This window comes from Seriola dumerili, unplaced genomic scaffold (assembly GCF_002260705.1).
Source record: "Seriola dumerili isolate Sdu_G_001 unplaced genomic scaffold, Sdu_1.0 BDQW01000056.1, whole genome shotgun sequence".
Lineage (NCBI taxonomy): Eukaryota > Metazoa > Chordata > Actinopteri > Carangiformes > Carangidae > Seriola > Seriola dumerili.
Genome location: NW_019174311.1, coordinates 7,169,012 through 7,191,197, shown reverse-complemented (window position 1 = coordinate 7,191,197; position 22,186 = coordinate 7,169,012). Strand labels below are relative to the sequence as shown.

Here is a 22,186-nt window from a genome sequence, read left to right as displayed (position 1 = left end):
AGTGTAATTTTCAATTATATAAAATACAGTAGATACAGAAATCCAGCATAAAAGAAGTAGGGATACCAAATATTCCAGTCAGTTGTCTGAAAATCTAACCTACCACTATTGCTCAAAGAAAGATCATAGTTCTATCATAGGAAATAAGGGGAAAATACACTGCTCAAAAAATTAATGGAACACTTATATCACACATCGGATCTTGATGAATGAATTATTCAAGTTGAAAATCTTTACAGATGTACATTGTATAACTTGTTGAGAACAAAATTACGTAACAACGGTCAATGGAAACCAAAATCATCAACCCACTGAGGGCTGGATTCACAATCACACTGAAAATCAAAGTAAAAATCCAACTTGCGTTAAATTCATCATGGCAACTCATAATGTGATTCAGTAGTGTGTATGGCCCCCGTGTGCCTGTATGCGCTCCTGACAACGTCTGGGCCTGCTCCTGATGAGTTGGCGAATGGTGTCCTGGGGGATCTCCTCCCAGACCTGGATCAGGGCATCAGTGAGCCCCAGGACAGTCAGTGGTGGTACTTGGTGGTGTCGGATGGACAGATACATAACACAGAGCTCACTGCACCAGCGTAAGGTCTGACAATCGCTTTGAGGATTTCATCCCGGTACCTAACAGCAGTCAGGGTACCGTCGGTCTGTGTGACCCTCCAAGGATATGCCTCCCTAGACCATCATTGACCCACTGCCAACCTGTTCATGCTGGATGATGTTACAAGCAGTATAACAATCACCACAAGGCCTCCAGACTCTTTCATACCTGTCACATGTGCTCAGTATGAACCTGCTCTCATCTGTGACGAGAACAGGGGCGCCAGTGGCAGACCTGCCAATTCTGGTGTTCTCTGGCGAATGGCAATCGAGGTGCACGGTGCTAAGCTGTGAGCACAGGTCCCACTATAGGACGTTTGGCCCTCATGCCACCCTCGTGTAGTCTGTTTCTGACAGTTTGGTCAGAAACATGCAGACCAGCAGCCTGCTGGAGGTCATTTTGTAGGGCTCTGGTAGTGCTCCTCCTGTTCCTATTTACACAGAGGAGCAGGTCCCAAACCTGTTGCTGGGTGCCCTTCTACGTCCCTGTCCTGTCTTGGTATCTCGTCCATGCTCTTGAGACTGTGCTGGGAGACACAGCAAACATAGCGACTGCACATATGGATGTGCCATTCTGAAGGAGCTGGACTACCTGTGCAACCTGATTGGGCTGCAGGTACCACCTCATGCTACCAGTAGTGACAAGGACACTAGCAAAACACAAAACTAAAGGAGAATCAGGCCGGAAGGGTAAAGAGAGAGCAATTGTGTCCACCACATGCAAAACTCTTCTCTTTTGTGGGTTGTCTTGTCTTGCCTCACCTCTCCATTGCACCTGTTGTCACTTTCATTTGCACCAAAGCAGGTGAAATTGATTCACAATCACTTATATCCCTGAAGTTTAACTGACTTGGTGTTATACTGTGATGATTAAGTTTTCCCTTAGTTTTTTGAGCAGTGTATATTATTTCTAATAATGTCTAGACATTGCATTAAAAGGGTTAGGGTTCTTGGTTTAAAGGTTGTTATAAGCTTGCAGTTTTTTTCTGACTATTTGTCTCTGACTATTTGACTTTGCATGCAGGTTCCTGAGTCAGTTCAAGAACGGCACGAGGTTTAGCGTTACCTTCGTGATCAACCGCATGCCCCTGTGCATGCAGCATAGAGCAGCAGCACTGGTGTACAAACACAGATTGAGGGAGGTGCTGTTCCCTACTGGACAACTTTCTTCCCACCATTCACATCTACAGAGGTCAGATTACCTTCAAGTCACAAATCCAGGGGAAACATTCATAGACATTATAGACATACAGACAAGGTCATACTTATGTACATCTTCTCTGTGTGCCTTTTATCTCATCTGTACCTAAATAAATAAAATTTTTCCCATACATGTAAATACATCCGCATGTAAACACTGACTCTCTTAACTGTGACTCAGTTCTGATATCTTTCCTTAGCACCTATGTCTCACTGTTATTAGGCTGGTAGGCCTTGAAAGCAACCCTGAGCAGTGCAAGGCCATTCAACACATTGTAGCTGGTACTGCAAAACCTGCCCCTTACCTGTTATTTGGTCCACCTGGCACAGGTACTGCACATGCATGTGTGTGCTTAAATGTAATTTCTTTTCTTTACAATTACATTAAGAATAACATATTTTTTACATGTATTTGTCAGGCAAAACAGAGGCTTTGGTGGAAGCCATCAGGCAGATAGTAAAAACCCAGCCCTCAAGCACCATTCTAGCCTGTGCTCCCTCCAACAGTGCAACTGATCACCTCTGCGAGAAGATTCTGGCAGGAAAGATAGACAACCACAAGTTGTATCGTTTGTATGCCGTCCACTGCTCTGTGAAAAATATTCCCACAAATGTAAAGGTCTGCATTCTTCTTGTTCTGACTCAGATCCTCAAATATAAAAAAAGATAGTGACATAGACAGTTTGTAACAAGGGTTGTTTATGAAGATCCTCAAAAACATACCAGTATATAAGTCATTTGCTAAGCATTCTGCTTCTTCACCTCACCTCAAATAATATCTGTCACTTTCTGATATCCTATAGTTTAACTTTTTAGGTAAATCCTGACTAAGTTGTGTTCTTCTCCATCATCTATGTCTCAGCAGGAAATTAATCAAATTAGAGAAGCAAGATATGTCATTGTGAATGTAGTATTATTCAGTCTACTTTAGTACTATCAAACTCCATTTTGGTGTCTGGGTGTCTATATGTACTGTACTATATGATAATTAGATGTGTGTCTGTATGTGCTTGGTTGTTTTCTGTAGTTTTGCTGCAACCTGGACCCACTCACAAACATGCTTATAGTTCCTCCCAAAGAGGAGCTGGTGAAGTATAAGATCATTGTCACCACCCTGCTAAATGCAGGAAGGTACAGTGGCTAATGCAATTAAATATTATTTGAATATCCATAATACTAATACATTCAAAGAAAAAATGTGTTTTTCACTTGGTGTAATGCTCTTTAGACAGCCGATAAGGATCTTTCACAATAGATGCTTATTTTGACATGTCACAGCAGGAGAAGTACAGATGTAATCAATAACATTAAAATCCCATTTCAGTGTGCCAGTTGCAGTTATTGTGGTATTGTGTATTCTGGCATATTGAGATCAGCTATGATTCAAGAAATGACATACACAGTGTTCCTCCCAGCTAACACAAGCAGATACTGAGCTACAGCCAACATGCATAATGGCAGAACATCTTAATTTTAGCATTATGTTGAGTGTAATCTTTATATGCAAAATGTGTTCTGAATCCCATCTTCAGATCGCCAAGTCAATGCAACTATCTATGAGTCTGTGAAGTAAATATTTTTTTGTTTTTTTTATGTGAACATGTGATTCCCTATTTTTTACACTCACACAGTTACTGTACAGACATTCATTTCTGGATGATTCACAGCACTTCCACTAAGAATCTCTCACTTGTGCAGTTGTTATCAGAGTGCTTCTGTTTTTACATTACATTCATGCAATCTGTTACAATAAATAAGAACAAGTTGCAATTTAAACCCTTTGCTGTACCCTAAATAAAAATATTAGCCATAGTAATACCATGTCTTACTCATATCAAAATGTGCCACAATGGTGGAAAATTAGCTGTCATCAATTTCATTTACCTCTCTCTCTCTCTCTCTCTTCAGACTAGTGACAGGAGGGATACCTCCAGGTCATTACACTTATATCTTTGTGGATGAGGCAGGCCAGGCTGCAGAAACAGAGTGTATCATCCCTATAGCAGGTGACAATCTAGTCAAGCTTTAACACACAGCGTGAGATGTTCTGTATAAGTTGTGCCCTTAATGTTTGATATTCAGGAGTTTTGTCTTGAACTATGCTTTGTTATTTTTGATCGCGCCATAGGTTTACTAAAACCAGATACATGCCAGTTAGTGCTGGCTGGAGACCCTAAACAGTTAGGGCCCATCATCACATCCAGAATGGCAAAGAAACATGGCATGGGTGAGCACTATGTATATGGTGTATACAGTATGGAAACACAAGTAGGGTGTGTGAAGTTTCTAAACAATAAATAAGTGTTTCTAGTTTCAGGAATACATCAAGTGCTTGATGACTCAAACATTTATTTAATGCAAAATCTGAAAATATTAGTGAAAGAATTGTTGAACCAATAACTCATCAGATGTTTATTATTGCCTGTATGTAAGGAAGTTTTAAGGCCATTTACTATGTGTAGGTGTGTCCTTGTTGGAGCGTCTGATGAGGGACATTGACTTGTACAAGTCACATGAGGAGTATGGGTTCAACAGCCGATTTGTCACCAAATTACTGAGGAACTACAGGTGTGGTATTTTTGATACCTAACTTTGTTGCCTTGTTTTCTCAAAGTGTCACTGTTAAGTTCACTTCTTTTCCTCCTCGCTCTCTCAGGTCCCATCGTGCAATTCTGACAATTCCCAATGAGCTCTTTTATAAAGGAGAACTTCTACCTCATGCTCCAAAAAAGAAATGTAATTCATACTGCAAATGGAACCGGCTGCCCAAGGAAGTAATATAGACAGACACACACACACACACACACACACACACACACACACACAAACACACACACACACATGCATACACAGAGGCATAATCAATTCTCTCTCTCCAACCATGTTCTTATTTCTCTTTCTCTGTCTCAGGGTTTCCCTTTGATCTTCCATGGAGTGGCAGGTATTAATGAACGTGATGCCAACAATCCCTCCCTTTACAACGTAGCAGAGGTGGAGGTGTTAAAGGAATACTTAAAATCCATCTTTGACCATCTTCACAAAAAGGGTGTGACCAAAATTCAATCAGGAGAAATTGGCATCATTACCCCGTACAGAAAACAAGTGAGTATATAATTACAGTAATCCATGGATATATTAATAGACCTGGACATGGCACTGCGACTCAGTTTTTCTGCCTTTTTCCCAGTGGCTGAACACCACACAACAAAAAATAATTCCTGTGTCCCTAAAATACGGTTTCCCATAGATGGCCATTATAAAAACATCTATAAAACCAGTGACAGGACACCTTAAATGGCAAAGAAAGTCAGTTATTACTTTGGCATTATAAAACATTTTGGTGAGTATTTGTAAGACTTTCCAGAACCTAATAAAGCTGGGATCAGGTGGGATCAGGGAAAAAGATACCGAAGAGATACTTTTGTAATAAGCTGGGCGAGTAACACGATTAAATGGGGTATCATCTTCATCGATACAATACAATATTGCTTAAATGATTGCTTCTAAGAGTTTCATGGTTGTTCAAACACTGTAATGACACACTCACATTGTCCTGTTTTTTTTTTTTGTTTTTTTTGGATGTTGATAGGTGGAGAAAATCCAGACTGCCCTTCAGATGGACAAAGATCTCAGGAAGGAAGACTTGGAAAACATTGAGGTATGAAGATAGAGAGTGTCTGTTTGTTGTGGAACATGTTTGAGAGAGATGTTGGAACTGCACTTAACAGACCTTGCATTTATGTTTTCATAGGTTGGTTCAGTGGAGCAGTTTCAGGGTAAAGAGTTCAATGTGATTCTGGTGTCTACAGTGCGTAGCAATCCCAAACTGTCTGCACAGAAGGAACGGTTCACTTTAGGCTTTGTTTCTAATGAGAAGGTGATAAACATTACACAAGCACAATAACTCAGTAGCAATATATAATATTTGTGTGGATACCCACTATAAATCAGATACTCCTTTTTAGAATTTTAAGCAACCCTTTGTAAACATTTGCATAATAATCAGGGGAAATTTAATTCTCTGAAACTATTTAACTGAAATTGTCTCCTCAGAGGTTCAATGTGGCCATGACCCGAGCCCAAGCTCTACTGATTGTGGTGGGAGACCCGAGAGCCTTGAAAACTGACAATATCTGGAACAAGTATGGCTACAAGTGCTCATCAGTCTAATACTGTTTTAGTGGAGATGAATGGGTTGCACAAATACATAGCTTAACTATTAACATCTTACATATGCTGACCTCTCTTTTTAGGTTTATCTATTACTGCTTCAGAAACGGGGCTTACCGTGGCATTACAGTCTCTGATGTCGAGGAAGAGGAAAATGCACTGACTACAATACACTCTTGGGCACTCTGGTAATAAGCACAGTCACATACTCGCACACTTTGCACGGCATGTCTTTCTATTGTCTGGAAATTGCCTTGAAGACTAAGGAAAGTTTGGTTTCTCTTTCCTCCTCTTATGTCCACCTTTGTACTACAACCCCATAGTGAAGAGTGACAACAGGTGGATCCCTATTGGAAGACCTTGCTCACAGATCTTGAGCTAATCAACATAAAAAAATAGACTAAAAATAAAGAGCTGGATGACAAACTGACAACTAAGTGTGCACTCACAAATATCTTTTTCACTCAGGACACAGACACAAGACAACACTGCCTGTTTAAAAGCATATTATGTTATATAAATTATGTTTTATTTAAATGTTACATTTTAGATAGAATTAGACTCATGTCTCTTTTTACACTGTTTAATTTAGAAGAGTGCTTTGTAAACTAACTTCCATATAGACATATGTTCATGTTTTGGATAAGTCAAAATATGTAACATTCATAAAGTGTTGTTTCTATAAATATTAAATACTGAGAATCATTTAAGTTTTAACGGTAATGGACCTTATGCACATCGTAGGTTTAGTAATGGGGTTCATTTTTTGATGTTTGTGTTGCTCCAACTTCACATTTTAACTCCAGGAACAAAGTTCCTGAAATATTATGTTCCATTTCAATCACTTATGATGTGATGTGATGTGATGTGATGTGATGTGATGTGATGTTATGTTATGTTATGTTGAAAATATTTTGACCTTTAATTTTTTTTAACTAGTGGTCCTAGTGGTGAAGTGTGCTCACACATTCATAATTATTATAATAAGAATTTAACATTGATTCATAATTTAAAGACCACAATTACGTTTGTAACTATTATTATTATTGTTATTATTATCAGTGTCAGAAATAATAACGCACTGTACAGTTGTAACAGAGGACATCTCTCTGTTACAACAAGCATTATATTATACAGGTTAAAATATGCATATTATAATGTTGCCAAACGAGTCGCTGAGAGGAAAACATGAAGTTAATATCGCTGGCTTGTTTGCTGACTGATTCATCCTAATCAATTATTTTTAATAGTTCTGTTTTGATCAGATACACTGTTTACACTTTCGTTTTGTTCACTTGGCTTCACAGTTTCAACTCTTAACTTTCGTTTCTCCCGACTGACTGGCTGTGTGGGTGCACGCGCTTTAAATCTCCGAGCTCATACTGAGTGTCAGCTGAGCACCTCCGTATCATGAGAGGCAGAGAGACACCGCCCATGTTGACTGCCCAGGAATATAAAAGCGATTGGCTTTCACCGGGACTTCCTGAGATGTAAATCACCCCTTGGTCGAATTGACGAATTGGAGGCGTCGGATTGATGAGCGATATATATCCGTCCTCAGGTCACAAGCTCGGACGCTTTGCTGTTTGATAACTCTGATAATATTGTTTTATTTTGTTTTTTTTATCATGGTTAATATGAAGTTAAGTGAACGCAGCCAAATTGGACTCGAATTCTTTGAGTATTTGAAGGAGAGTAATAAAGCGTCCATCACAGACAGACTTGAACTAAGAGACATTTACAACAACGAGTTCAGGATCAGGTGAGTTCTTCCTCATCATGTACAGGATTTATCTGTAGCTTTGTATGTTTGTGTAAGTTTCATAAACATTTGCGAAATTAAATGTTTTTGTTTTTATTTCAGGAATGCAGGAAACAAAGACCCAAACTTTGGTTCAATCCTCTATGCCCTGAAAGTGACTGGCAAAATAACAAGACGAAGGGACACCATTCGCTTTAACGCCAAGGTATGCACTTCTACCTCTGCAATACAGTTTAATCACGCCAGATTATGAGTGGAAGGCTGAATGATTTGAAGGCGATGATGCGTCTCTGATGAGGAGTCAGTAGAGACAACAGTTCTAAATTGACGCACTTAATAAGCAGGCTTGGGTCAGTGTTCTTTTCACAGTTAGGCTATATGTTAAAAAACATTTTTTAATTAAACAAACTTCACGCAATGATACGTCACTCCAGCAGTAGCAGTTTTGTAAGATGTGGTTATCCCCTGCTGATGAAGTGGAAATACAGACGCATGTTTGTTATTTTCAGGTTCATTCTATGGTTTTGACAAAAAGTGGTTTAAGTTATTTGCTGTAGTGGCACAGTGGTTAGATACAACTTACAATACTTTAATTGAATTTAAAGTCACTTAATTTTAAGTTAAATTACCTGTGAATCAAATGAAATAAATAAATGATGCTGGGTGAATGTAGAACTGACATTTATAATAATACTGTTATTACCATTAATATTTAATACCAGTTTAATTGCTCCAAGTCAAAGGTCAAAGGCTGTTACACATGTTACGTCTTTATAAATAACTGGTGGATATAGTCAGGAGCCTGTTGGTCATCATATGCATCATTAACACCACACAACACCAGAATCTGAATCAGAATCTATTTTACTGCCAAGTAGGTTTTCAACATACAATGAATTTGCTTTGAGTTTTTGGTGCATATCAATAAACATAGTAAGAGGTAAAGACATATAAACAAAGATGAAACAAGCAAGTACTGCAGGTCAGATATCTTAAATATAAATAGAACAATTTAACGATAAGATAAAATATTTACAAAAAAAATTGACAAAATATTATAGAATATTTAGAAAAATATATAAATATATACAATACAAACATTAACTATATGGCTGTGCTACAATGTAAAGCTATTTTTTTTATTTATTTTTTTATCGTGGTTCTAAGTCAACATTATTCTGGTGGATTTTTATTTAACAGAGACACATTGTTTACTTATGAGGAGTTTTTATCCCAATACAACATCCCTATAATACCTGGGGATTATGCAAAGGTTTTTAGGGCAATTGTTTCTGGCACATGTAATGCTATTTAGGCAACAACCAAGGGGTAATTATCAATTTTTACCAATTTTTACCTTCTCTCCTTCTCTCCTGCACATAACTTTCCTTATAGCCTGATGGTAACAATAAATTTATTAGGACGCTTTCAAAATGATTTGTACGTAATCTCATACTAGAATTGTTTTATTTATGGATAATTTGGCATGGAAAAAGTCCTGGCTCTAACCAGTGGTGAAAAGCACTGTACTTAAGAAGAATTATGTAGAAGGTAGTTCTACTTTACTAAAGGATATCAATTTTTTCTGCCTTTATTCTTCTACTTCACTACATTTCAGAGGGAAATATTTTAATTTATACTCCATTGCATTATCTGTACCTGCTATAGTTACTTTATAGATTAAGATTTTACATACAAGACAGGCGGGATCCTTTGCCAAGTTTCAGATTTATTTGTTTGTTTCAGAGTTGTTTTCAGTTTTATCAAGAGACATTTGCCATCGAAACTTTGTTTGTTGTTTTCATCTAAATAAATATTTCAGGCTCCAACACAGCAAAATGATCAATTATTCCCACAAAAAAAGCAAAGATTAGAGAAAAGTCAAAAAAGGAATATAAATTTGTGAATCAGTACTTTGTTTTATTCTATTTTTCTCTCCCATTAATCATCTCACAACCCCTCAGACTGATCTTGTGAACTGTAGGCCTGACTCCTAGGCAGGACACCATTAAACTAAACCTAACTGTATATAAAGTACACATCAGATACACCACAACCACCTGCAACAGTAAAATTCAGCTCACACATTGTTGCACTAATATTAAAAATCTTAAATATATTTGATAATATATCAATCATAGGGATCATTTTACTACATAATGAGTATTTTTACTTTTAGTACTTAAGGACATTTAGCTGATAACAAATCCGTACTTAAGTCGTATTTTGACTGTAGGAGTTTTACTTGCATTAAGAGCATTTTTACATTGATGTATTGTTACTTTTACTGAAGTAAAAGTCTGAGTACTTCTTCCACTGACTCTTACCTAATCAGTGTGATGGAAATCTTGGGAGCTGTTAACCTGTGATGGAAGAAGTTTCAGGAAACCCAGATGTCTTAAGCAGAAGGATTCATTGAAGCTTTGCCAAGGAGATTAGAGATGAGCAATACAAGTTAACACTGTGTACTGCCTCCCAATTCTGAATCTTATCATCCCTGCAGATCTTATTTAAGCTCATACAAACTCATTCAAAACTTACATGTCCAAATAAGGATGCATTCATTGGACCACAGCACCTATCCATACATGTGTGAAGATTCTACTGGGTACCAAATCCCTAACAATAAATCATGGTTACCTAAGTCAAATTGTATATTTTCATGCAATACTTTCCCAAGGGAAGACAATCTTTATCTGGGATGAAGGGCCCCTCTGTTATGACTGTTCACTCCCTCCACTGGAGGCAGGCTCAGTTGGTGATATCTTTACGACCTTGGTTGTGATGACAACGGCCAATGGGGACTAGGCCAGTTTGGCTCTATCTGTGTCTTCACAGCTGTCCTTGAGACAATAAAAGCAATAGTTAATTGAGCTATTGCTTTTAGGCCCTGCTTGTAAATGACCTGTAAAAACACTACATAATACTACCTATAGACCTAATGAAGGAAAAATCCCTTCACAGTCAGTATCTGATAACTAACAAAATGAAGGAGGTTTCTTTCAAGCTTATTCAAAGACTCAACCCAGCTGAGATATCCTTTTGAAAATTCAGAAAATATAATATAATATTAGTATCAATTGTTCAGTCTGTTGTAGTTCCACTAAGATTGCTGTTCATTTATTTGTTACTTCCCTTTTTTTTTTTTGGAACAACTTTTGTATTTTTATAAACAGCCATAGCCTATTGATCAAATTTTAATATTATTTTGGAAGCGTGCTGTTTGGCGAGCTAGAAGATAACACAAAATGGAATTCTTATCTGTATATTACTAATCTATCATTATTTTATTGGCTAAATTTCATATTCATAAATGCAAATGTACAGGTAAAAAGATAAAGGTCATCAAAATGTTCTAAAAACCATTAATAACTGTTTTTTGTTAATTTTTTTGTATGTAAACCATATTGTGTGTGTGCACTTATTTATGGTCATTTTGTGATACAAGGAATTGGTACTTCTTCCTTTTAGCCAATGTTAAAAAAAAGTTTGCAGTTACTAGTTTGCAGTAATAGCAAGATTTCCACACCCTGTCTAGAGTATCATCACTCTTAAAACAAATAATCTGCCATGTCATCAACTTTTATACACATGCTTAAGATAGACAATATAAAGGAGATTTCAGATTGTTGCTGACTTTAACCTTACTGTCATTCATAGGAGAAGAAATGCTTACTGCAGGGTTTTGTGTGTGTGTGTGTGTGTGCGCGTGTGTGTGCGCGCGTGTGTGTGTGTTTTGAAAGGAAATGTTCAAAATTATTCAACTCAGTCAGAGTAAAGTGCCAGACATGTTCTTAAACATGTTATCAGATAAAAAAAAACACACACATTTATTTTCACTTTTGTTCTGCTGTTAGATTAAACTTTTTAAACAAGCAACAGTAATGTGTCATTCTGTAAAGGGTTTTGACTCAAGCCAAGATCACCAGGATCTGGGTGGTGTCTTTTTCTCAGAAACGAAACCTCAGGTCTGAAAAAAAAAAAGTCTTTTGCATGTTACTGTATTTATATGCATTTACAAGGGTATTAAACAAATAGGTGGATGCAGATAAGTACTTATACAAACAGGTGAGGACACCTTTATGTCTGCTACTGCCAATAAAAAAAAATCCCAAGAGTAATTTTTCATCCAAGTTTATTCAAGTGATCCTCTGTACAGATCAGAGCTCTTTATGTGGACCAGTGGCACACACCCAGGAGCCATCAGCCACAGGCCGTGCAGAATGGAGTGGCCAGTCCCGGGCCAGTACAGACCTTCACCTCTCCAGATGAAGCGGACACGGGAGTTCGAGCCCGCAGAAAACTGGCCAGTCTGCTAATGGACAAACTGAGGACACAAAGGTAACACATCATGCTCCCCAAAAGCTTTTTTCAGTTTTTTCTGTTTTTTAATATTTTGACAAAAGGTTTTTCTACTTTTTCTTTCACTGCAGTCTCAACACATTTTATTAATTTTTTGGTGTGTAAAGTTGCTGAATCACTGTTAAATCATCTGGTGTGTAAGTTGAAAGGGGCATTGCAGCCTTTGATGTTAGAGATGATTCAGACTGTCTAGTTATGAAGGTTAGAGGTTGTAGTGTCTTAAATGTCTGAGATAGGTTTGTTGGAAACATTTTTTTAGTGGAATTTGTTATTCAGAGAGAAAGATAAAATAACTAAGAAGAACCTTCTACCCACCCTCATTATGACCTTGTCCTCCCTGCAGTTTTGGTAGAATGGACTGGTGAGGGAAGGGATGGTTATGCAGATTCTATGCTGTATCTGATATGTGGAGTCTGTTTCCTGATATCAGAATAAATATATTAATATAAGACAGTGGAACTGACGAGAGTGTGTTTCTTTTTTCATCAGACAATAAGTGACAAAAAATTTGAAAAGTGACACGCAAACAAATGTCTTCTTTGGAATCAAGGCCCACAACAACAGGCTTACTTTACTTGTGTGCTGTGACAAAAAGCAGACAGGACAGGAAGTCGTGTGGGTAGGGTTGTAAGCATATACTGCAGGAGCCAGCATAGTTTGCACGCTCAAAACAGCAGTCCACAAAGTTGTGAATTATAGAGCTTGTTATTACTGTTACAACTGTACAACTGTTATTACCCTGTAGCCTGTCACTGGCCTTGTACTCACTGTAGATGTCCTTCACTGCCACCTGTATTATTTCTCCATGCACCTACAAAACACATGAAAGAACACACTTGAATCTTGGTTCTGATTTAATCGTGATTTTCAAATTCACATACCACCCTTCTTGCCTGTAATACATAACCTTTGCTATATTTGCACCCACAGGGCTCAGTTCATTTCTGACAAACATGGCGTCAGCATCACCTCTGACCATCAGATTGAGAATGGGAAACTTTGCTTGTGTGTGGAAAACACATTTGAGGTATTTATGTTGTGAAATTGCAGTGTTATTTCCATTGTTGGTCATTGTACAAATGTGCAGCTCCACTGCATAGATCTGTTTTTTTTCTTTTTTAAACAGTACACGATAATTCTGAATGTGAAAAACACTGGAACAGAGCCTGTGTATTTCACCTACTACACCCCACTGCACTGGCTCAAACACTTAACTCTGACGGATGAACACAAAGTGACCAAAACAAACCCCCTGACACTCAAACCGGGTAACACAAAAGTCACAAACTAGTTTACTTTTATTTGAATTCATGAATCCATTTGAATTTCTCTGCTGACAGAGAATTATGGGCACAATAAACCACAATGAATCACCTCCATAAAATATTATTGTCTGTTATTTTCTGATCTCAGGTGACAGCTATGAAATCAAGGTTTTCTTCTGCTGCAGTATGGTTGGTTTCTATCCATCTACACTGGCCTTTGAATTCAAACCAGACCTGCAGCCCTCCTCCCCTGCTTTCCACATTGTGCGCTTTATTGAGGCTCAGTGTATAACTTCCTTGGGACTGGAGCTGGCACCAATAGCACCCTACAAACCTCAGTCCCTCCCTGCCTGGACACCTGAAGTTCATTGCACGATTGTGGATGGGCAGCAACCTGAGGGGTATCACTGTTCACTCAATATACTGTTAAATATACAGCAAATATAAAAATTGAAATGCTGTATGTCTCATATGTTGTATTGTAGTTATATAGCCTACTTTTTGCATTTTGTCTGATCTAACCAGGTTGTCAGTGATGCGGCTTCAAAATGTGGCTCAGCTACAGAGGTATCCAGTACCACCGTATATGAACCAGCTCATTCAGACTCTGAAGCAGTCTACGTACTTCTGCGATAAAAGGTAAATGCAGTTCAGTTTTTTATGTCATTTGCAGCTGTAGGTCAGTAGTTAAAGTATCAAAGTGGTGTGATGACCGTGAAAAGCCTAACCTCACCCTCACTGTTTTTATGTGATGCTAATGTGTTTTATATATCAAATTGTAGCCAGTACACATTGTGTTTATGTACAAGTTTGAACTTGCAAATATGTTTTGAGGGAAATGTAATGCCACCCAGGTGAAGTTTTTCTGTCAACATGATGAGGGAATCTTGTTAATTAACGTATGTGGCAAGTTACAAAAATATTGATACTGAACGTAACAGGAAAATGTTGATAGATAATAGTTTTTATTTGTTTTCCGACATATATCTTGCACTACATTGTCCACTTGTAGTGACACCAGCATTATTGAAGTGGTTATGGTTATGTAGACACAACATGTGTCATGTTTAAGGTAAGGCTGGACCCAAGAAACAAAACACAAGGGGAGTAGGTGGAAAGATATAATTTACTAACAAAAAAACACAAGGAACATGAACAGGAACCAGAAGCATGGGGGACTCGAAAAGCCGAACTGACCAGGACAAAGGGGAGCACAGAGACTAAACAGACACAAGGGAGGCAAGGGTGATTGAACACAGGTGAAACACATTAGGGCGGGGCAGACAGTCAACAAAGAAGGAAACAGGACAGGAAGTAAAAACATTGAGACACAAGGAAAGTAACTACAAAATGAAACAGGAAATGACAAAACTCAAAGTGAGAACAAAATCTCAAACATGAAATGTCCGTCATTGCACACCATGACAACATGATTATTAACATTTAACAGAACACAATCTTTTCCCTAACCTTACCCAAAGTGTTTCTGTTGATTGTTGTAAAAAAAAATGTCCTGGAGACAAGGTTGTTCTTAGTTTGAACACATGCCAAAAATATACATTAATGATATAATTGAAGTCAGCTTCTGTTTTACAGTGTATACACTGCCATGCAATGTGTTTCTTTTGCCTTGTTCTGTTTATAAGGACCTTGCTGGAAAGTCCCTTGAGCTGGGAGAACTACACTGAGAAGTTGCAGCTGCTGCTGTATCTGGAAGAGCTTCAGATGGAGGTGGACATCAAGAAATACAACATCCCCAACGATGAAAGAAAAGAGGCTGTCATGTACATAGACACGGTCAACAAGAAACTTCTCGTTCTGGAGGTAAATATGTCATCCACTCATTCACTTCCCAGATAATCAGTCCGTCCCTAACTTGTCCATTGGATATTCTCACTCTGAGAATCACTAGTTCACATTTAACTTTTATTGTGCCAGAAAGCAGTTTCAAGATTTATACCAGTGCTATAGGTTTAATTTAACAGCCATGTTGACATCCATAACTGGTTCTGGTCTCCTTTAAACTAGTTTCAGGAATCATTTTAAAGGAGGTTGCAAAGTGCATCAGACATGAATCTGAATAAAACAGACAGTTAAGTTAATAGATTATTATTTTTAGAAAATTACATTGTTCCCTTGTAGCTTAATAAACCTTTTTACATAGCCAGCACAAAGCCGGTGTGAAGTGTAATCATACATTCCTGTGACAGGACCCTGATGGAGTATGATGAAAAAAAGAACATTGATATTCTTTAGATAAACACAATGGGACAATATATTCACCTGCATGTTCACTGGAATAAAACTAATTCACACTTTTTGGGCACCTCGGTGGCTCACCTGGTAGAGCGCGTACCACATGGGCTTAGTATTAACTGCAGCAACCACGGGTTCAAGTCTGACCAGCGGCCCTATGGTGCATGTCATCCCCTCTCTCTTTCCCTGACTTTCCTGTCTCTCTCTCACTAAACTATCGGAATAAAGGCAAAAATGCCCCCCCCCCCAAAAAAAAAAAAAAAAAAAATTCACTTCACACAAAATAATTCACACTTTTCCTTGTTCACCTGCCAGGTACCTGGTGTGTCTGAGAACCGCCCGTCTGTGCTACGAGGAGATCAGCTGCTGGCGTATCCCAAAGGAGAGACAGGGGTGAAGTACCGCGGCTACGTCCACAGTGTGCAGCTGGACAGCGTCAAACTGGGCTTCAGCTCAAAGTAAGATCAAGACAAAACAGTAACATACAATAATTAAAACATATGGATTTCTTTGACTGATATTTAAAAAAAAAAATATTTTTTTCAAACAGTTTGTCTTTGAATTACTTTGCAGATTGCTGGATCGCTTTGTAGACAACATGAAGTTCTGTATTGAGTTCACTGTCAACCGCCTGACTCTGCGTCTTCAGCACAGAGCAGCAGAACTGGCAACCAAATGCGGACTGGGAGAGGTGTTGTTCCCTGCTGCACCTACCTGTCCCTCTCAACTAACGCTTCCCAAACTCAGGTTAGGCATGCTTATATGTAGACTGTATGTATCTCTATACGTGGTACATTTTTTTAGCTGGCTATTTTACAGCACAGATGTCTGTCCCTCTATATGACTGCATGAATAATGTAAGACAATGATTTATCTGCACACATGACCACACTTCTCAACGAGTGCTGGAATTATCTTTGTTCTGAAGATACACACAAGAGTACTAGACAGAGAACAGTGTTATGGGTAACTGTAGATTGCAGACTCAAAGTCCAGATCCAAAATGTCAAAAACACCTCATGTGAACCTGAGCATCAAGCAACTTGACCGGCTGATGTAACTCATCTAGGGAGGTGGATTTAAAATGAAAAAGAAAAAACATGTAGAGGTTACACTCCTAACCAATTTTACATGCCATACTGCTACGTTAAATATAGCGGGGGTATTCAATTAAAAGTCAAAGAGGTCCAGTTAAACAAGATTTTCTAACTGGTTAATTCCCAACAGTTAACCAACAGTCTTAACCATTTTTATAATAAACAATCTCAACACATCTTAAAAATTGAACAGCTTTAACACATCTATTTCTTTAGTTCCCACTTTCCCAACTTATTTATGCGACTCATCTCTCCCCCGTGTGTGAAACTCACTGACTGAGTCAAGTCAGTCAGTATTTAAATTTGAGCTCCCCTGTGATGATCATTTTCTGTTTAGTCTTCTTCCCAGTCACCAGCAGTATATTAATTAAACATTCATCTCTTTTCAACCATTCTTGGGTTGCATATTCATAGGCTGTTTGACTGGCAGCTGGAGAAAAACCTGGAGCAGTATCAAGCAGTACAGCACATTGTAGCTGGCTCATCCAAACCTGCCCCTTACCTGGTGTTTGGCCCACCTGGAACAGGTACAGAAAGTTAATCTATTGCTAACCTACCAAGTTCTCACAAAGCCAGAAATGTATTGCACTTGAGTTTATTCTGGTGATGCTTTGTCTATTCAGGCAAAACCGTGACTGTGGTTGAGGCCATCAAACAGATAGAGAAGACCCAGACCTCCTGCCACATCCTGGCTTGCGCTCCTTCCAACAGCGCTGCTGATCTGCTCTGCAAGAAGATTCTGGAGCACGTGGATGACCATAAAGTGTACCGCATGTACGCGAGCAGCCGGGACCCAAAATGTATCCCTGAAGAGCTAAAGGTCAGTACTGGGTGCTTTTTTACTCCAAGTGATTGTGATTGATTGATGCTTTACTTATGTTTGTTTCAGATGTGAAGCATTTCTTTCATCCATAAAGTAACTCTTTCACTAGTCATTTTCACACACTCATTCTCTTGGTCACAGTTTGATGTTTGACAGTTGGATAACACAATGAATCACTCACTTTCTTGCTGCAGCACTGCTGCACTTCTTGGTGCTTTACGTGTTTGATGCTGAGGTTTGTCTACACTGACATTTTGTTCTTTTCACAGGCATGCTCTAACCTGGTAGGAGAGTGTTATGTTTTTCCTCAAAAAGAGGAGCTGATGGAGTATAGGATCATGGTCACCACCCTGATGACAGCTGGAAGGTAGTGAATGACTCACTGAGCATAACACTAAAGAAGTTCACTTCATTGTTGCATGCGATAGTGTTTACATCCAGTTTTTATCCTCTGTCGCTCAAAATACTAACACGTGAACTTGTGTGGGAGTAGGTTTGCCACGATATACCATGTCTCTGATCTCTGCAGGTTGGTCACAGGAGGCATTCCTGAAGGACATTACACTCACGTGTTTGTGGACGAGGCAGGGCATGCTGTGGAGACTGAATGTTTAATCCCATTGGCAGGTAAAGGGAAAAAAAGAGCACTATGTTTTTATGCCTCCATGCCGGTGAAAGCCCTGGCTGGAGGTGTTATGTTTTTCGGGTCGTCCATCCGTTTGTCCGATTCTTGTGATCACAATATCTCAGGAATGACCAAAGGGAATTTCATTACATCAGACACAAACGTCCACATGGACTCAAGGATGAACTGATAAGAATTTGGTGGCCAAAGGTCAAAGTACACTGTGACCTCACAAAACATGTTTTTTGACCATAACCATGGTGGCCCTGAGAGCTCAACGCTCTGCAACTTCAGAAAACACATGCAAATAGACAAAACACAAGAAAATTCAGGAAACATCTCCATCAATTTGACAAAACGTGCGCTGAAAACACTCACGACACAACCAAAGACACAAACATGCTGCAATTACACACAACATAATGAAAGTGTCTCCAGGGGACACAAAAAAGTGATGAACCTGGCTTGGACGCACTTGTTCAATGCTTTGTGACTCAATTTAGAGAAAGTATTGCAACCACGAGGTCGTAATTCTAGTCTGTAATTGTGCTGATCTTGTTTATATGTTTTCTGTGCTACAAAGGGCTGCTCCATCCAGAGACTGGTCAGGTGGTTTTGGCTGGAGACCCCAAGCAGCTTGGACCCATTCTCAGATCCCCTTTTGCTCTGAAATATGGCATGGGTAAGTACAGACACACTCACACAGATAAATGAGGACACGGTATATATAAATCTCCAATTCAGGTTTTGTTTTCACACATTTGATATGTTTCTGGAGTTAAAAGGCTCTGCTGTCTGCAGGAATTTCCCTCTTGGAGCGCATGATGAACAATTTCCCTCTGTATCAAAAAGAAGAGGGCGTGTACAACAATCACTTTGTCACCAAACTGCTGCGCAACTACAGGTGTGATAGAAGAAACATTTATAGGTCACTGCTGAAATTTTGTATTTGATTTTCCAGAATGCATCTTCTAATCTATTTCTATTTCTGTTGGTCCTTTTCAGGTCCCATCCTGCCATTCTGAACATTCCCAACGAGATGTTCTATGATGGAGAGCTGCTGTGTTATGCAGATGAAATGTTGCGCAACTCCTACTGCGGATGGGAATATCTCCCACAGAGGGTAATGATTCACAACATACTGGACAGTGCATGTGCAAACAGAAACTGATCATATAGAATCGATTGCATGAAAAGCGACAACCTATATGCCTTTACTATGTCTTCATTATTCAAATTACAATGTAGCCGTTTGATTTTTTTGGCTGAAACAATTAATTGATTAATCAGCAAGCTGATCAACAGAAAATTAATTGCCAACTATTTTAACATTCTATTAATCAGTTCTTTTTTCTTTTTTTTTCTTTTTTTTGCCAAAAATGCCAAAACATTTGGTTCTGAGAAATTGTGATGGGCATTTTCCCCCTTTTTTTTTTTTACATGTCATAGACTAAATAATTAGTGTAAAAAATAAGACTCATTGATGATGAAGATAATAGTTAGTAGCAGCCCTAGTTCATTCACGTGTACCTTTAAGATTCAATCAACTAATACTAACATTTTAATGCAGATTTCTCCTTTTTGCGAGAATTTTTATTGAAGGACAATATATTTAGCATCTTGATTGATTTAATTTTTTTATCTGGTGAATAACTTTAAAAAGGGAAATACAAAATTAACATTTTCTGACAATGAAACATTGTGTTCATACTGTGTGAATGTGACTGATAAGTCTGATTTATTTCAATTTCCTCCAAGTTAAAGTAGGGAAGAAATTTGATTTGTTAGAATAGTTAATTCTACAAAACAAAAACAAAAAAATGCACACTTGTGCTTCAACACAAATAAACCTAATGTTATTAAAGAACACAAATAGGCATACAGCACTTACTGTATTACTTTTGGCTTAACATTGTGATCTTTGTTTTTTTAAATTTTTTTATTCCACCTTGAAGTTTACTTCACCTCCCAGCAGCACAGAAGTATTCAAAATAATTTCTCTAAAGAATACAGCATAAGAACGCAAAAACATTTTTCTTTAAAATGTATCTTTCAGGACTTCCCACTGATCTTCCATGGGGTCACCGGTGTTGACGAGCGTGAGGCCAACAGTCCTTCATTCTTCAACATAGCAGAGGTGGAGGTGCTGATGGACTATGTGAAGAAACTGCTGCAGACGCAGGGCAAGAAGGGCCTGGCTACTATCTCACCCAAAGACATAGGCATCATCGCCCCCTACAGGAAACAGGTCAGAATGAATTCAATCAAACACACTACAGTCCGAGATCTATCACACTGAAGTGGAAAAATTTGATTTTATGTAGATTAAAAGCTGGGGATGTTTTTTTCAATTTCTGGGTGTCCTATAGGTGCAGAAAATCCGCAAGGCCCTGGAAAAAGTTGGGAAAGACTTCAAATTTAAGGACATGAATGCGCTTAAGGTAACAGAATATTTCAGACTAAAACAAAGTGAAACACACAGTGGGAGCTTTGTCTTAAGTTTATGTACATATCTGTGGCAGGTTGGTTCGGTGGAGGAGTTCCAAGGTCAGGAGAGGAGAGTCATCCTGGTGTCTACAGTTCGGAGCAGCCCCAATTACACAGAGATAGACAAAAAGTTCCACCTGGGCTTTGTCAAGAATGACAAGGTGTCTGCTGCACGCACATGCACATACTCTGTGTAGGTACATGCAAAACATTATTCTGACACTCTGACTTCACTTCTCCAGAGATTCAATGTGGCTGTGACTCGAGCCAAAGCCCTGCTAATTGTTGTGGGAAACCCCAGAGTGCTGAATGAAGATACTACCTGGAAACGGTACGTGTCACGTGGTCACTTCTGCTTTCTCCTGTCGCAGCACACATAAGGTTAAAATTTAATTTTAAATCCAAGAGAGCAGTCCCTGGTAATTTGTGACGCTTCTCTCCTCTTTGCAGCTTCATCAGCTACTGTAGCAAGGGAGGAGGCTACACTGGCTTTGTTCGTGCGGAGGAAGATGAAGACGTGGTGATGAGACTCTCTGCTCTCTACATCACGATTGAAGCTCAAGGTGACACGCATATCTTTATTTTCATTAGTATCCCCTTCAAAAGGAACATTTTGAATTGATGTTAAAATTGTCCATCTTTCTTTCTGTGACTCTTTTCTCGTCAGTGGAGACTGAAGAGAGCGTTGTTCAGCAGATCCTGGACCCCGAGTGGAGGCACGACCTGTGAACAAAAGGAGATCACAAACTTCCCTCCTTGTCACTTGATGGGATTCATTTTGCTTTTAGCTCGGTATATCTCTCCACCAGAAACCTGAAATAAAGGTTTATAAAAAAAATTCTACAATGGATTAAATCACAATCTCTGGAAAGGCCTCATTGTAACCTTTCCACATTAAAGGTATGAAAAATAACATTCCAAAATATATCTTGAATATCAGGTTATTGCACTTTTAATGTTTACTATAGAAGCTTGACCAATGACAATGAAGGAAAGGGACGTGATTCATGTTTAAAGCAGACACTTTGTCTTTGACTACTTCAGTGGGCACCACATTCCCTTGAAGCAGCTGCAAACACTGCTATAATCAAAAAAAGAAGGATCAATGTCTGTGTGTTTGTTATTTAAATCGTAGTTTTTAACTTGTCTCAATCATCGCTGGTCTTTTACAGTCATGTAGTTTTATGTTTCTTTGTTGATGTGATCTGAAATATCACATTGACATAAGTTTTCAGACCCTTTGCTACGGCACTTGAAATGTGCCTATTTCTCTTGATCATCTTTGAGACTTTTTTACATGTTGATGTTTCCACAATGGATGGTGATACATATGAATTAAGTATCTATTTTTGAATCACAATTTCTAAGTACAGCCATTTTTATTCATTTTAACCAAATGAAAAATGTGTATGGCCCATTTTGTATTTGCTTTGTTCTGAATTAAAAAATCTAAGGTCAAGGTGGACTCAATGTCAAAACTTCTCTTCTATCAGGTCATTCAAACCAAACTATAAGTAGTTTCGA

The 22,186-nt window shown here is 38.5% G+C and overlaps 2 protein-coding genes across 2 annotated transcripts; both read left to right on the top strand.

Annotated features, from left to right (window-relative positions):
- The first annotated feature begins 802 nt into the window (after positions 1 to 802).
- LOC111219221 (putative helicase mov-10-B.1) lies at positions 803 to 5,985 on the top strand. Its single transcript, XM_022741835.1, has 13 exons — positions 803 to 888; positions 1,640 to 1,807; positions 2,039 to 2,145; positions 2,235 to 2,434; positions 2,843 to 2,946; positions 3,724 to 3,821; positions 3,944 to 4,042; positions 4,278 to 4,383; positions 4,472 to 4,589; positions 4,726 to 4,917; positions 5,405 to 5,473; positions 5,567 to 5,692; positions 5,869 to 5,985. The coding sequence occupies exons 1-13, from the start codon at positions 803 to 805 to the stop codon at positions 5,983 to 5,985; spliced, it is 1,590 nt and encodes a 529-aa protein (XP_022597556.1).
- Positions 5,986 to 7,488: 1,503 nt separating this feature from the next.
- LOC111218925 (putative helicase mov-10-B.2) lies at positions 7,489 to 22,127 on the top strand. The gene is made up of 23 exons (XM_022741409.1): positions 7,489 to 7,747; positions 7,850 to 7,952; positions 11,907 to 12,088; positions 13,040 to 13,136; positions 13,236 to 13,377; positions 13,523 to 13,775; positions 13,900 to 14,013; positions 15,021 to 15,198; positions 15,946 to 16,088; positions 16,204 to 16,377; positions 17,142 to 17,254; positions 17,351 to 17,547; positions 17,820 to 17,917; positions 18,080 to 18,177; positions 18,759 to 18,857; positions 18,977 to 19,079; positions 19,181 to 19,298; positions 20,232 to 20,423; positions 20,545 to 20,616; positions 20,698 to 20,823; positions 20,905 to 20,993; positions 21,113 to 21,225; positions 21,330 to 22,127. Exons 1-23 carry the CDS (start codon positions 7,614 to 7,616, stop codon positions 21,389 to 21,391), a joined length of 3,000 nt encoding a protein of 999 aa, XP_022597130.1. The 5' UTR covers positions 7,489 to 7,613; the 3' UTR covers positions 21,392 to 22,127.
- The last annotated feature ends 59 nt before the right edge of the window (positions 22,128 to 22,186 follow it).